The sequence below is a fragment of the Nycticebus coucang genome, chromosome 4 (genome assembly GCF_027406575.1).
Source record: "Nycticebus coucang isolate mNycCou1 chromosome 4, mNycCou1.pri, whole genome shotgun sequence".
Lineage (NCBI taxonomy): Eukaryota > Metazoa > Chordata > Mammalia > Primates > Lorisidae > Nycticebus > Nycticebus coucang.
This window is the reverse complement of record NC_069783.1, coordinates 72724915-72740428: the sequence shown is the minus strand read 5'-3', so window position 1 is coordinate 72740428 and position 15514 is coordinate 72724915. Positions and strand designations below refer to the sequence as shown.

The following is a 15514-nucleotide window of genomic DNA, read 5'->3' as shown; positions in this document are numbered from 1 at the left end:
CAACCCCAGGGTGAGAGTCAGTCTATCTCAAGATAAAGAAAAAAAAGTGATGGGGAGTGGGGTGAGGGGGAGTAACAACTACTGAGACCTGGGATGTGGTCTTCCAACCCACTCAGTCACCACATTGCCTTTCCCAGAGACAACCCAAGACAGATGACTCTGGGTGGGGCCTATGAAGTTTGGGGCTAGAAATCAACAAGAGAAAGGTTCATTGGGGCTGCTGCTACTTAAGGCTGCAGGTGGGGAGGAGTCATTTCTCCTGCCACTAAGGATCAGCAGAGAGATCCTCTGGGTGAAGGGCCACACCTCACCCCTGTTGCTATTCTTTTCCCCCAAAGCAGATGAGTAAGTAGAGTAAAACACACTCGTGCCTTCAAGAAGCAGCAATGAGCTTTGCAGTGGGTTGGAACCCCAGAAAGTATTGTCCCCTTCTGCAAACCTCACCAATTAGGATCCTAAGCCAAAAAGCCCTAGGTAGCAGCCAACCTCACCTATTTTCCAAACTTAGGTGAGTATTCCAGGACCACACAGGGACACTCTCTGGTTAGCTTGCAGCACTGTCCAACAGAACTTTCTGCAGCAGTAGAAATGTTCTCCATCTGCACTGCACTGTCCAATACCTGAGCCACTAAACCAGGAGTGGTTGGCCAGCGCTTAAAAGGTAACAGTGTGACTAAGTTACTGATTTTTGTTTTTTTGAGACAAGAGTCTTACTCGGTTGCCCTGGGTAGAGTGCCATGGCTAAGGAACAGAAAATAGACGTGGCATCAAAAGACCACCAAATATGGATCCCTCCACCCTAATAGAGGAGTCACAACATCCCTCCCAGTCAGCACCCAGACACGCACAGGCACAGAGGACACAGTACCTTTCAGAGCTAACTCTTCAGTGTTAGAACAGCTGTCAATGTTAAATTCTCTTGTCTAACATGGGGTCGGTTGGTTTCACTCACTTATAAAACTGTGTACTCTTGGCTTGGCCACCCATAGTACAGTGGTTAGGGCGCCAGCCACGTACCCCAAGGACGGCAGTTTCAAACCCAGTCTGGGCCAGCTAAACAATGACAGCCACAACAAAAAATAGCCAGGTGTTGTGGTGGATGCCTATAGTCCAACTACTTGGAAGGTTGAGGCAAGAGAAATCACTTGAGCCCACGAGTTTGAGGTTGCTGTGAGCCGTGACACCATGGTATTCTACCCAGGGCAACATAGTAAGACTCTGTTTCCAAAAAAACAAAACAAAACAAAAAAACTATACACTCCTATTCCTGACAGAGCTGACCTCTCCCACACAAGATCTGCCTTAGTCTACGTTCCTCTACTCATTAACAAGCTGAACAGCCCCGTTTCCTTCGTTTGTCCTACATATGACCACTCCAACAGATTTCAAGATAGACTGTCAATATTCTTTAGTGTTTTCAGTTTTGTTTTTTCTGAGACAGAGTCTCCCTCTGTCACCTTGGTAGAGTGCCATGGCATCACAGCTCACAGCAACCTCAAACTCTTAGGCTCAAGCAATTCTCTTGACTCAGCTTCCTGAGTAGCTGTGACTACAGGCACCCAAGATAAAACCCAGGTATTTTTAGAGATGAGGTCTCACTCTTGCTGAGGCTGGTTTCAAACCTGTGAGCTCAGGCAATCCATCCACCTCAGCCTCCCAGATTGCTAGGATTACAGGCGTGAGCCACTTGCATTTGGCCTGTTTTCAGTCCTTTCTACCTGCTAGGAAGCCAGGATTCATGTATTTCTTTTTTAAAACAAGTATAGAACTTTGCATTTACCATGATTAAATCCCAATGAGTCTTGCTGGAACTCACTGTAGCCCCTTGTTCTGTAATTCAACTTAGTGACTGAATCGCCACCACTACACACCTACCCCACAGTTCTGACTTGCCTACTATCTACAAGTCATGAAAAGGGCACACAAGTAAATGGAGAAAGAATCAAATCCCCCTTCTGCTCCATAAACTTCTAGATGCTTCCATGAGACCCAAGATTCCATGGACACACCTCTCTGTATAACCAGCACCATCTACCGCTGTCTCTTATGGCTCCAACCTCCCAAATCAGGCTGCTGAGCAGCCAACATCTTCGGAGAGCCCTTTCCCAACTATTCTCAGACCACACAACACAAGTTCCTAAAGGGTTTTACCAATAACTTACTAAACCAGAAGGAAAATTCTAGAATAGGAAATTGGTCTTAAGAAATTTTTGTCTCTGGGTGGCACCTGTAGCTCAGTGGGAAGGGCACTGGCCACATACACCAAGGCTGGTGGGTTCGAACACGGCCCAGGCCAGCTAAAACAAAGACAACTTAAAAAAAATAATTAAATTAAAAAAAAAAATAGTCAGGCATTGTGGTGGGTGCCTGTAGTCCCAGCTACTTGGGAGGCTGAGGCAAGAGAATCTCTTGAGCCAAGTATCTGAGGTTGCTGTGAGCTGTGATAACACAGCACTCTACTGAGGGCGACAGCTTGCAACTGTTTCAAAAAATAAGTTTTTGTCTCCCTGGCTTATAGGCTAAAGAAATAGGTTGGATCTTCCTGTTTACCCTTGTTGGCAACTGGATTCTCTGCCTATTCATCACAACGGATTTCTGTCCCTTTCTTCATATCCTATACAATTCTCTAGTCACAGGAGTACTATAAACCAGTTCCTTAAATTCTCATGGGCATATACAAATCACTTGGAGATCTGGTTAAAGTGCAAGTTCTGATTCAGCAGACCTGGGGTAGGACTAGAGACTCCTCAGTTCTAATAAGCTCCCAGGTAATGCCAATGCTGCTGGGCCACTGAATAGCAAGGTGGAAGTGTTGCTATGAACCATTCAGGGGCCCCAAGACTCAGGTAAGAAATTTGCAATAGAAGAGTCCAGGTAGATGCTCATCATCAGCACCAGAAGGTTCATTGCTAACTACATATCAGATATACTTGAATATAATTTGGCCTATTTCGTCCACCCCAGACCGATTAAATAAAAATGATGGGGAGGGGTGCTGATTTGTTGCTTTTTTAAATTTCCAGGTGATGACAACATGGAACCCTTGACCTACCTAATTGATAAAAAAGACTGAACAGGGTAGTTACCAGTGCCCTTTCAGGATAACTTTAAGTCAAAAACCGGACCTCTGATCTGTATGGCAGGAGATACCATCATTTATTTGCAGAAGTCCAGATGTGTTACACTGACTGGGCTGCTTTGTAAAGAACCACAAACAGGGGCGGCGCCTGTGGCTCAGTGGGTAAGGCGCCGGCCCCATATACCGAGGGTGGTGGGTTCAAGCCCAGCCCCGGCTGAATTGCAACCAAAAAATAGCTGGGCGTTGTGGCGGGCGCCTGTAGTCCCAGCTACTCGGGAGGCTGAGGCAGGAGAATCGCTTGAGCCCAGGAGTTGGAGGTTGCTGTGAGCTGTGTGATGCCACGGCACTCTACCGAGGGCCATAAAGTGAGACTCTGTCTCTACAAAAAAAAAAAAAAAAAAAAAAAAAAAAAAGAACCACAAACAGGGACACCCAAAGTTTACCAATTACCTTTCTAAAATCTCACAAACCACCTTTTATTTATCTATTTACTTAGGAGACAGTCTCACTTTGTCACCCTCGGTAGAGTGCTGTGGCATCATAGCTCACAGCAACCTCAAACTCTTGAGCTCAAGTGATTCTCTTGCCTCTGTAGCTGGGACTACAGGCACCCACCATAACACCCAGCTATTTTTAGAAACAAAGTCTCCTCCTGGCTCAGACTGGTCTGAAATGTGTAAGCTCAGGCAATCCATCAGCCTCAGCCTCCCAGAGGGATAGGATTACAGACGTGATCCACCACACCTGGCCACAACCCACCTTTTAAACAATCTGTTCTGGAACTGTCAAAATTGACATCAAGCTAATGTTTATAATTTCCAAAATCTTTCAGAAATGGGACTTTTTGCCCATCTCTTGTCTTTTGGCTCATGTTTAATCATCGTCATTCCACAAAGATTGTAATTCTGAGAGTACATCTGAAGGTGCTCTGTAGGGAGCTAAAGACAGACTCGGGTAGAGCAGCTAGCTGGCTCTCAGTTCTTGACTTAACACCTAACACCACAGGGACCCAATGGCTGCTCACTTTCTCTGTCCCTAGTTATGTTCTCCAAAGTTGTGAGCCTACCTCTTCTTCCTGATTCTTGCTAGGAATACATAAAAGACATTGTCATGGGTTTCTACCATATTCAGCACATTCTGGCCACTGGACTTCCATATGCTCCTTTTGAGAGCTCAGACCACTTCTGAATCTGCCTTGAGTGCCACATATCCCACTTCATACGAAGAGTGTGGCCTTTTACCACCTGCATTCATGATACAACAGCCCATACAGCCACACAGAGGATTCAGTCCTTTCTCAGGCCCCCACTACCTTTCTCCTGAGGCCATCATTCAGGACTGTCCTATCACACTGTTCTATCAGCACTTCCTTTTTAAAAAGCAATCTTATGCCCCCCACCAACTTCCCTTTTAGTCTACAGCTATGGGGTTAAAAACTACTTGCATTTGAAAGACTATTTATTTATTTTTGCAGTTTTTGGCCAGGGCCAGGCTTGAACCTGCATATGAACCCACATACGGTGCTGGTGCCCTACTCCTTCAGCCACAGGCGCCACCCTTGAAAGACAATTTTCTAGGCTTCGGTGCCTGTGGCTCAAGCGGCTAAGGCACCAGCCACATACACCTGAGCTGGTGGGCTCGAATCCAGACCGGCCCACCAAACAACAATGACGGCTGCAACCAAAAAATAGCCGGGCGTTGTGGTGGGTGCCTGTGGTCCCAGCTATTTGGGAGGCGGAGGCATGAGAATTGCTTGAGCCCAGGAGTTGGAGGGTGCTGTGAGCTGTGATGCAACAGCACTCTACCCAGGGTGACAGCTTGAGGCTGTCTTAAAAAAAGAAAGAGGCCGGGCAGCACCTGTGGCACAACGGGGTAGGGTGCTGGCCCCATATGCTGGAGGTGGTGGGTTCGAACCCAGCCCGAGCCAAAAAAAAAAAAAAAAAGAAAGAAAGAGGCCGGGCATAGTGGCTCACATCTGTAGTCCCAGCGCTGTGGGAGGCCGAAGCGGGTGGATTGCCTGAGCTCAGAGGTTCGAGACCTGTAGGAACAGCAGTGAGCCAGAGTAAGAGCCAGTCTCTACCAACATCAAGAACATCGCCAGAGAAAAACAAAAAAGAGTACTTCAAACGAAGAATGAACAAGGAAGTTGAAATTAAAAAAAAAAAAAAGAAAGAAAGAAAGACAATTTTCTAAGGTCTATTACAGCAAACACTTCTTGCCGAAGGCCACCTCTCTGGCTTCACAAATGCTGAGTTTCCCTTCTCTAGCAGGGGTGTCCAACCCTTTGGCTTCTCTAGGCCACACTGGATGAAGAGCTGTTTTGGGCCACACATTACATATACAATACAAACACTGGTGTAGGAGAATGGTAAGTGCAGAGAGGGGAGGGGGGAGGGTAAGGGGGGGGGTCAATGTATATGGCACACCTTTTGGGAGCAAAACAATTATTAGCGGGACTTTAACAAATGCAATCAGTGTGACCTAATTCTTTGTACCCTCACTGAATCCCAAACAAAAAAATTCCTAAAAATAAAATAAAATAAAGCATACCTGGACCAGAAAAAATAAATAAATGAACAAAAGAAAGTCCCTGCATACTTGTGATATCTGCCACCACAGACAAGCAATAAAGTTTTCACGTCCACATGCAGCTCACAAGATGTAAGTTGGACACCCCTGTGTGAAAAGGCTCTCATCACTCTACTGCACCAGTCAATTCTCCCTTTGTTGCTGTGACTCAGGGCCAGCCTGAAAATCTGTCCCCTGCAGCCTCTCTCTTCAGAAAGGCAGAGCTCCCAGCATGCTGGGCAAGGATTCATCAGGTGTTCCAATATTGCTGAAAGATCCCGAATTCCAAAGAAGCTTCTCTCAAATCTGACAAAGAGATCTGTTTCATCCACTAAGTCCACCTGGCTGAGAGCTAAAGAATGTTCTCACACCATGTATCTTATCATTTCTCTCCTTTTCGCCCATAAGGTTCTCAGCCATGGTTCCAACCTTAAGTGTACATTTTTCTATACAAGTTTTTCTTCATGAAGTGTTCTCCTCTATCATTTATTTGCTTCCCTCGCCCAAGGCTTTCAGTCAAGCCAAGCACAGGGCTATGATAGTTCTTCTTGCATTTCCGTGTCCAGCCTCCTCCCCCAGCAAAGAGGCTGACAAACTCCCTTTCACCTGGCCCTGTAGTTCTGCCCTGAGGTTCTTCTATGAGCAAGCCAAGAGATGTCTTGAGATAAACATTTAACTTGTATTGCGTCTTTACAACACAGAGACTAATACACAGCTATTTATGCATAAAGATCAATTCTTCTGTAGACATTCTAGAAATGTTTTGTGTCCAGGCAGCACCTGTGGCTTAGGGGGTAGAAGGGCACCGGGCCCATCCACCAAGGGTGGCAGGTTCAAACCCGGCCCAGGACAAACTGCAAAAAAATAGTCAGGTGTTGTGGTAGCCTGTAGTCCCAGCTACTTGGGAGGCTGAGGCAAGAGAATCACGTAAGCCTAGGATCTGGAGATTGCTGTGAGCTGTGTGATGCCACAGCACTCTACTGAGGGTGATAAAGTGAGACACTGTCTCTACCGAAAGAAAGAAAAATGAAATGTTTTGTGTCACCATGCATTAATTACCTACCATATGCCAGACATTATGTATATTTTATCTCATTTAATCCTCACAATAACCCCTACAACAAAGGGTTACTCCCCCAACTTACAATTGAAAACCAACGCTGAAGAGATTGAGCACTAGTGGCCCAAGATAGTACCCACGCAGCCCTTAATTTGGGTACCAAGCCCTGCTATGCCTCACACACTCACCAAATCCTACTTTCTTCACTGTGCTACCAAGCCACCACTCAGGTAAAAAGAATGAAACCAGCCTCTGACCATCAGCCTAGGATCTAATTCTAAATCATTTCTAGAAGACCACATTCAAGATGTTACCTACAGCTACTGCCAACCTTATACAAAGAACCAAAGCAGCAGTCACCACCCTAGAGCAGGAAGACCCTTCCCTGGGGACCTGTCTTTAATCTTGAAATGCTACTCTTTTCTGAGTAGCAGGATTTCCTTGCACACACACACACACACCCGCCACACCAAAAGCCAACAGTGAAAAAGGAGCAGGGAAAATGGAAAACCCAAGATAATCTTCCCTCCCTTAAAAGGCAGCTATTGACAGCTCAAAGGAAGCTCCAAAGGCAGCTGGAAGAGGCAAAAACAGGATGGGAAGAAAAGGGTGATCAGGAATGGCACCACTCTAACAGAGAAAAGGAAATGCCAGGGAGCAGAGCAAGTACATGGTCTGACTTCTGAGAGGTTCCTAGAATACTGTATCCTTCCCTACCAGAAGAGTCAGGCACAAAACAATTTCCCCAACCCCTCTGCTACCCGCCTGCTAACATCTAATGGTCAACGTTCCAAGAAATCCCCAGCAGCTGCTAATTGCTGGGCTGGTCCTCAGAGTGCATCCACTCAGGCAGTGTCTCAGACACGTCCAAGCTTTACAACTATGCCAGAAATATGCCCATTAAATGTAGTGTAGCCTGAATACTGCCTAAATGGTGGCTCCCAGGCTTTCAACCTTGCTGGTCCAATTAAAAAAAAAAAAAAAACTGTGAAGACAAATACTATTTAGTATTCTGTATTTTAGCAAATAATGAAGATTTCTGAGAGAGAGGGTCTTGCTGTTTCCCCAAGCTAGACTGCAGTGGCACAAATCATAGATTATTGTACACTGAAACTCTTGGGCTCAAGCCAGCCTCCTGCATAGCTAGGGCTATATGCATGCTGGGACTATAGGCATGCATACCATGCCTGGCTAATTTTTCTATTTTTTGTAGAGATAAGGGTCTCACTATGTTGCCCAAGCTGGTCTTGAACTCCTGGCCTCTGGTGATCATCCCACCTCAGTCTCCCAGAGTGCTGAAATTACAGTTGTGAACCACTGTGCCCAGCCCAAATAAAGACTTAAAAAAAAAAAAAAACCAGCAGCGCCTGTGGCTCAGTCGGTAAGGCGCCGGCCCCATATACCGAGGGTGGCGGGTTCAAGCCCGGCCCCGGCCAAACTGCAACCAAAAAATAGCCGGGCATTGTGGCGGGTGCCTGTAGTCCCAGCTACTCGGGAGGCTGAGGCAAGAGAATCGCTTGAGCCCAGGAGTTGGAGGTTGCTGTGAGCTGTGTGAGGCCACGGAACTCTACTGAGGGCCATAAAGTAAGACTCTGTCTCTACCAAAAAAAAAAAAAAAAAAAACCTACTTCATATCGATACCATCACTTCATAAAAGAAAACACATTTTAAACATCAAGAAGTAGAAAAGATCTATCCTTAGAAAAAAGTACTGTTCTTTAAGTCAAAGAAAGTTAGCTTTATGGAGAAAACTCACCCCATTGTCTCCTTTCATCGTTTGTTTCAAAAAAAAAAAAAACTCTGGAGAACTCCACCAGAGCTCCACAGTATACAGATCAGTGTGTGTGCCCTGACTGGCCATCCAGCCAAATCTGACCTGACCCTGGGGCTTCGACAGGACAGCTGGCTATGGCAAGGTTTTGCAGGGATGCAGGCATCTCTCAACAGAATCATCTCTATATGTCAGCTAACCAGATCCACACTATCTTAACCAAGACAACCTGGTAGTTTACACACAAGGATGACAGGGGCCTGACTTCACTCCCAACCCCTTTCACTCAGGTATGCCCTGTTGTGTACAGTGTTTAAGTGACTCTTTTGGCAACAAGTGCCGCTGATTCCAAAAACATCTAGCCCAAAAAGCTCAATATCCTCACCTCTAGGTTTTGATTATGGGAGGAACTGAGACAAAAGGGTTTGGGGGGGGGGGGAGCAGATCTCATGCCTAGAAGTCTACCCCTGGTCCCACTCTCTTTCAATAGTGACCCACAGGGTCCAGGGCCAGAAGGATGCTAACTGCTCCCAACGCCAGCAACATAAATAAGCTGGACACTGCCTCACAGGCTGGGATGGGAAGCTATAGATATGATCCAGATGTCTGCTCTAACCAAGAGAGGGGGAAAAAAGGGCACCCAGTCTGCAGTCCCAGGGTCATGACATACAACTTCCACAAGGAGCTGAACAAGAGGTGGTGAGACAGGATAGAAACATCTAGTAACCCACTTCCCTGCCCCCAGTACTTGGATCTTTCTTCCTAGCCACAGGACCATAGCACAGCGCTGCACTCAGCGGTCAGGGAAACCCCGAGCACAAGACAGCAGCCAACTGCAGTCATAAGTGCCCTGGCCCTCAGATGCACAGCAGTTCCCAGTCCAGCTAGGAGGGGCTTCAAAATCCTTCAAGTACAACTCCCAAGGCGAAGAAGACAGGCACAAAGAGGTGGTCTGAGTTGTCTGGGCCTTTGGACAAAAGCGTGACAGAGCCGGGGGAGCCCTGCAGACAGCGCAGGCCTCCGTCTCTGTCCAGCGCCAATTCTGCTGCCTGGAGCAACCTCAGCGCTACACCACTCCTCCTAGGCTGCTCAACTTCGCTGTCCTTATTTCTGTCAACTCCCGGCCGTTGAGGCTGCCACCAATCTTGAGCCAGCACCAGAATGGAAAAGAAAGGCCAATGCATGGTCACTCTCCTTTTCCCTCCCACCCTCACTCTGATTGCTCTTATCCCAACTCTTCTTTCAACCCCCAAATAAAGAGAATGCTCCTCTGGGGTTGACATCGTCTCAGAAGTACATGGTTCATTTGCATGCTTAGTATTTGAGTGCCCACTACCTGCACCAAGTATTGTGCCAGGTCCTGGAACACAGATATAAAGTCATTGACTTCAAGAAGTATTCAGTACAATAGAGAAGCCCAAATTATGGGTTTCTCACTAAATTCCCAGTTTCAATTGACTCCCTTGCCATCTGAGAAAAAAATGATAGTACCCATGAAAAGATATAGGCAAACATAACTCCCCATAAGGGGAGCATAAAACCCCCGTTGCTCTAGAGCAGCTGTTCTCAACCTGTGGGTCATGACCCACAGGAACTGTCTTAAAGACTCGAGGCATTAGGAAGGTTGAGAATCACTGCTCTAGAGCTTTCTCTCCAAAACCATTAGCCTCCATCTCTTATCTGGCACTATCACTGCCCAAGTCACCCAAACATTAGTGTAACCTCAAAATACAACTTCTGAGTCTTCAAACAGCAGGACAAATTTCTAGAAATAAAGCCAGACATCTAATGCAAACATCAGAGATGAGAGTGCTAGCTCAGAGCCATCTGAGCCCCAGTAATATTCACACAAATTGTTAGCCTTGCTAAGGAATTCAAACCAGCTTCCCGTTATCAGTTACACTCCTATTCAAAGCTGGACCAACCAAGAGGATCAAAAATGGGAGAATAGGCTTAACCAGACAAGCTTTTAACAAGACCCCAGGGCTGTAGCAAGAAAATCTTAAAAAGTGACTCCTGAGTTACAGCACTCTTTAGGAAGGAGAAGGGTAGCCTAGCAAGGGCTAGCTTACCTCCTTGAGAAGTCCCACTTTTTTCTTCAGCACCTCACACTTGCGCAGTTTGCAGATCTGATGTGTGCGGCGGTTGGTACAGCTAGTGCAAGCCCCACAGTTTTCCAGCCGCCGGCAGGGCTCACAAGTACCACACCGTTTCCGTTTCTTTCGCCCATCTCCACCGCCTCGGAGTTGGGGCTCACTCCCGGTCACGGGCAGCCCAGGCCCCTGGAAGCCCCCTACCACCACCTGGCCCTGAGGGAAGTCATAAAGGCCTGGCAGGTCTGTTTGGACCGCCAGGGGCACCTGAAACTGGCTCATGCTGCTGCCAGAAGGGGGGGCATAGGTGCGAGGGTAGAATACAGTCCAGTTTCCTGCCGCCGGCAAAGGCCACCAACAGGTCCTTCTAAAAAGTCAAGAGTCTACAGGGATGCAGGCAAGTAAGTAGCTTCAGTCTCCCAGATGGGTGCCTCTTCTCCACCCCTCTTCACCTCCTCTGCAGCAGTCTGGCAAGGCTCGTTGGGGGCCACTCTCCCACCTGCCGGGACCCAGGATCTGGGGGAAGACACCAGCAGCAGCCCCTAGGGAAAGAATCATCTTGGCCGGGTGGGATCTTCACCCTCACCCACCCTGAACCCAGACATGAGGTAAGCAGGTGGATGTGTGGCAGGAGCAGGGCAGAGTGTGGGGCTTCTCCGCCTGGTATTTATTTCTCCTCCAGGGTCACGATGAGAGAGAAGGCAGTGCTGCCTGAAAGAAAGACCGAAAGGGGAAGCGCATCACTCAGGGTTCAGGGACAACTTCACGTGTTACCTCTTCCTGCCTCAGGGAAGAGGAAATGGGGGAAAGGGGTCTGCTCAAATGAAGTCCTGCCTAGAACCCCAGACAAGACGCACTCTGCACCTACTCCCTGTCTGAGAAAGGCGGCCTAAGGCCTGATGGGGTGCCGAGAGGGGCCTGGACGACGAATTCAAGGGGGTGGTCAAGGTGAAATTTCTAAGAAAGTTGCCCTCTGCTCCTCCAACACCGGCCAGTGAAAGTTCCACCAAAATTCCCCTACACGCCCCTCGCTGGAGGACACTAGGCCCTCCCCAAGAGACCAGAGCTTTCAAAATAAAGTTTGTTGAGAGCCCCGCTCAGCGGGGCTGTCCCAGCGCCCCCGGCACGGAAGCGGCCTGGAGGTGTGGGCGCGCCCGGGGAAGCCTGAGCCCGCTGCCCTGCCGCCCGAGGGCGGCCAGCCGGCCCGACGTGGGGGTGGGGGCTGCCAGCGCGGCCGAGGGGCCGAGGGGCCGAGGGGCCGCGGGGAGGGGGGCGCGCTCGAGCCGCGGGCCGGGCCGCGCGCACGCCGCAGCTCGGGCTCCTTTGTTCTGGGGCCTCGGCTGCTAGGCTCCGCAGCCCCCGCCCCGCCCCGCCCCGCCGCCCCCGCCCGGCTCCGCTACACTGTGACCCGTAGCACCCCCGCCCGATCCCCCGCAACAAAGTAGCTGTCCCCCCGTGGGCCCCGGGCCGGGCCCCCCCACGCCTCCTCGCCGCCCCTCCCCCACCCCGGAGCCGGAAAAGCACCGACTGCACCGACCTGCCCGCCGCCTCCGGGGCGGAGCGCACAAAGGGGCAAAGTTTCCCGGCCCGCGCCGCCGCCGCCACCACCGTCGCGGCCGCCGCCGCCGCCACCTGGGACGCCCGCCTCCCAGAGCGCCCGGCCCGGCCAAGCTCTGCGCGCGTAGCCCCCCGCCCGGGCCGAGGAGGGGACGACGCAGGAGGAAGGAAGAGGCAGCGGCGGCCGCGGCCGCGGCGGCAGCAGCAGCAGCAGCAGAAATGAAGGCGTCCGCGGGACTCCCCGCCCCCCGCGCGCCGCGGCACGTGCTCGCCCGGGGACTCCCCCGCCCGGGAGGGCGCGCACGTGCGGCCCGGCCGAGCCCCGCCGAGCCCTGCGGGCCCTGCCGCCGCCCCCTTCGCCGGCTCCCGGCCGCGCGAGGTGGGAGTCCTCGCAGCTGGGGAGGGGTCGGAGCGAGAGGCCTGCCAGTGGGTGGGGGCAGGGTCCGGCTCGGCCCCGCGTCTCTGCACCTGCAGTACCTCCCGCCCGCGGTGGGACCTCCCGGGACGCAACCGCCTCAGGCGGTGCTGCAGCCGGGGCCCCGCAAGGCGGGGTGGGGCACGCGGACCTCCCAACCCAGGCCCTCCGCTGGGCCGACCTCGGTGTCCCCACTTCCCGCCACTCCCTTCGGGCCGGAGCGGGTCAGGATACCCCTGGCGCTTGTGGGAGCCTTGAGCTCCGGGCCTGACTGACCCCCTACCCCGACAACTGCTAGCTCAGTACAATGGGGGACATCGCGCGTTTGCGTACCGAGTGAGCTTGGCTGGCAAGAAGGTGGGGGGGTGTTCGGGACAGAGGCTGCGGGGACTCTCGCAGGGGTCACGGCCGAGTGCCCTGCCTAGGTGTACCCCAGGGCCCTGCAATCGAAAGCCTCCCCCGCGCGGCTCTCGACTCTTTCGCGTCGAAAACAAAGACTAATCCGATACCCCCGCCCTGCCTCCCAGAGGTGAAACCGGCGCGTCGCACAGGGTAAACGAGAAGGACAGCCTTCAGGAGCGAGGCTCCGACAACCTCCGAGCGGGCAGTGGCACGACCGAACCCTAGAACCTGGCGCGGACACTTTGAAAAGTCACCCTGGGCTATGTTCCAGGCAGAGGCAAGGCGCAAAAATTTTTCCAAGTTGCTAAAGGGCTGGTTCTCTCAGCTGCTTTTTTTTTTTTTTTCCCCTCACCTGTTGTGCCGGCCAAGTTGAAATTCCAGGTTAAATTAATTCAACTCCACCCATCTGGCCTGACTGCCAGAATGGTGTCTACAGCTGCCATCCACCTACCTGGGTTGCAGGGGAGATGGTTGGGTCTCTGACACACACGCGCACACACATGGGCAAGTCCTGGCAGAAACAGCCACAGGGCGGACTGGCCTGACCAGTTTGGGCGGTGCTCACAGAGTCAGGTACCTGGCAGGCGTCCTCGCCCGGCAGAAGCTAATTCAGCCAGAACTGGGAAAAGAGCATTCGGCCGGCTATTTATAAGGGGGTGTGGGGGGAGGGAGTAACTGATCTAAAGTAGCTGTACCGAAAGCCCTGGGTAGTAGAAGCCTGGTTTCTGTCTGGAAGGCCTGATTTGACAGCCTGCTCCTGTGGCCAGGTTGTCAGCTGTGGGGTGGGTGGTGAATATGGCTGCAGTATCCACTTCCTACCGTGGCCTTGGAGAAGACTGAAGTTTCTGTTCGGGAAAGTAAGACTAGAACGAGGGAGAAAAACCAATCCAGTGTAATTTGCAATCAAACAGGAGAACAGGACTTGCAACCTTGTTTTTAATGTAATAGATTTTTAATGTTTCAAATAACTTTTTAATAAAAATATATTAAAGTGTGGAAAATACAGGTAATTAGAAGAAAAAAATGACCCAAATACAACTGTACTTAACTATTTGCCATATATCCTTCTAGCACTCTGTTTGTGGATTAGATTCCTTTTTTAAAAACATGGTTGTAGGCCTGGGCATGGTGGCTCATACCTATGATCCTAGCATTTGGGGAGGTTGAGGTGAGAGGATTGTTTGAGTCCGGGATGCTATCTCAAAGAAGAAAGATGGTTGTAATCACACTGATTATGCAATTCATCATCCATTTTTGCTTAACATTATAGCATGTGTATTTCCAATTTGTTGCATAATCTCCAGAAAGAGTGGCAACAAGGTGAAAAAGGCTGCTCAGCAGCAAGACAAAGCTGGTTTCCAGACCTGGTTCTGCCCCTTGCTGCCAGGGTGGCCTTGGACTAGGGACTACTCAACTCAGAATCCAAGTCAAGTACTTAAAATGGGGCTTACTAAATGACAACCATTATTACTATTTAGTCCGTACAACAACCTTGTGAGTAGGTACTATCATCAAACCCGTTTTACACCTAAGCAAACAGATGAACTTGTCCAAGGTCACTCAATTAGTTGTAGACTCAGAAATGCACCCAGCAGTTCTTTTGTATTCTAACTTTGTAAATGGCACCAGCAATTTACTGTGCCAGCTATCAGTAAAAGGGGTCATTTCAAACAGCCCTCCGACTTAGATGATTAGGTGAATGCTGGTTCCATTCCTGGGGTCAGAATACAGGAGGCCCCATTTGGAGGTGAGTGTGGTACTAAGGGTCCACATCTGTGTTTCTCCTATCAGTGAGCAGAGAGTGACACCTCAGGTGGGGAGGAGCTCATTAGGAGTGGACATGAAGAGAAAAAGGCTGCTAGAAAGAGCCCTGGGGCACACCAGCTCCTAAGGGACAGCAGCTGACAAAGAGCTGTCTGAGAAGAGGGAACCAGACCCTGCAGGAGAGCTGCTTGTCAATTCTCTCAACCACCTTCCTCCTGTTGCTCATTCCTTCTGCCTGGGGAAAACCCTTCTCCCACACCCCCAGCTGTCCGTTCCACCCGCCAAATTTCTAGTCATCCTGCCAGTCAGCATAAAGTGTCAGTTCTTCTATGAAACCTCCTCTTCCCCAGGTAGATGCCAGAGCCCCATTCACCCTCTACAGAAGCTTGACACTCCCTCCCCAGGAACATTTATCTCTATCTCGTCTCCGCTGTGATTGTTTGCATGTTTACTTTCTTGTTGCTATGAGCACTACCTTTTCACCTTTGTAACCCTAGACCTAGCACCCAATCATTGTATTGAATGAAGATGCAAGGTCAGTAGAGCCAGATCAATGAAACATCCCAGTAACACAGAGGACCTATTGACTTCTAAGTTTCTTTACTACCTACTTTCCAAGTTGGACAAACTCCTCAGGGGTGCCCAAAATAAAGCCCAGATTCCTCAGGTTCTGCCTTCAGGATCTCCAGCCTCCTGTGCTTGCCGCCCCTCAAGTGATCCTCTTGCCTCAGTTTTTCCATTATTTTTTTAATTAAATCATAAAGAGGTAGATCATGTATACATTTATGCATTTGTGGGGTACAAT

General features: G+C 50.1%; 1 protein-coding gene across 4 annotated transcripts in view; it reads right to left on the bottom strand.

Annotated features, from left to right (window-relative positions):
- TET3 (tet methylcytosine dioxygenase 3) overlaps nt 1–11279 on the bottom strand; it is a 125365-nt gene extending 114086 nt beyond the window's left edge. For all 4 annotated transcript variants that reach the window (XM_053587013.1, XM_053587014.1, XM_053587015.1 and 1 more), the window contains exon 1: nt 10551–11279. In XM_053587013.1, coding sequence (XP_053442988.1) covers nt 10551–10853 — 303 coding nt within the window. In that variant the 5' untranslated portion in view covers nt 10854–11279. The remainder of the gene's footprint in view (nt 1–10550) is intronic.
- Between the last annotated feature and the right edge of the window lie 4235 nt (nt 11280–15514).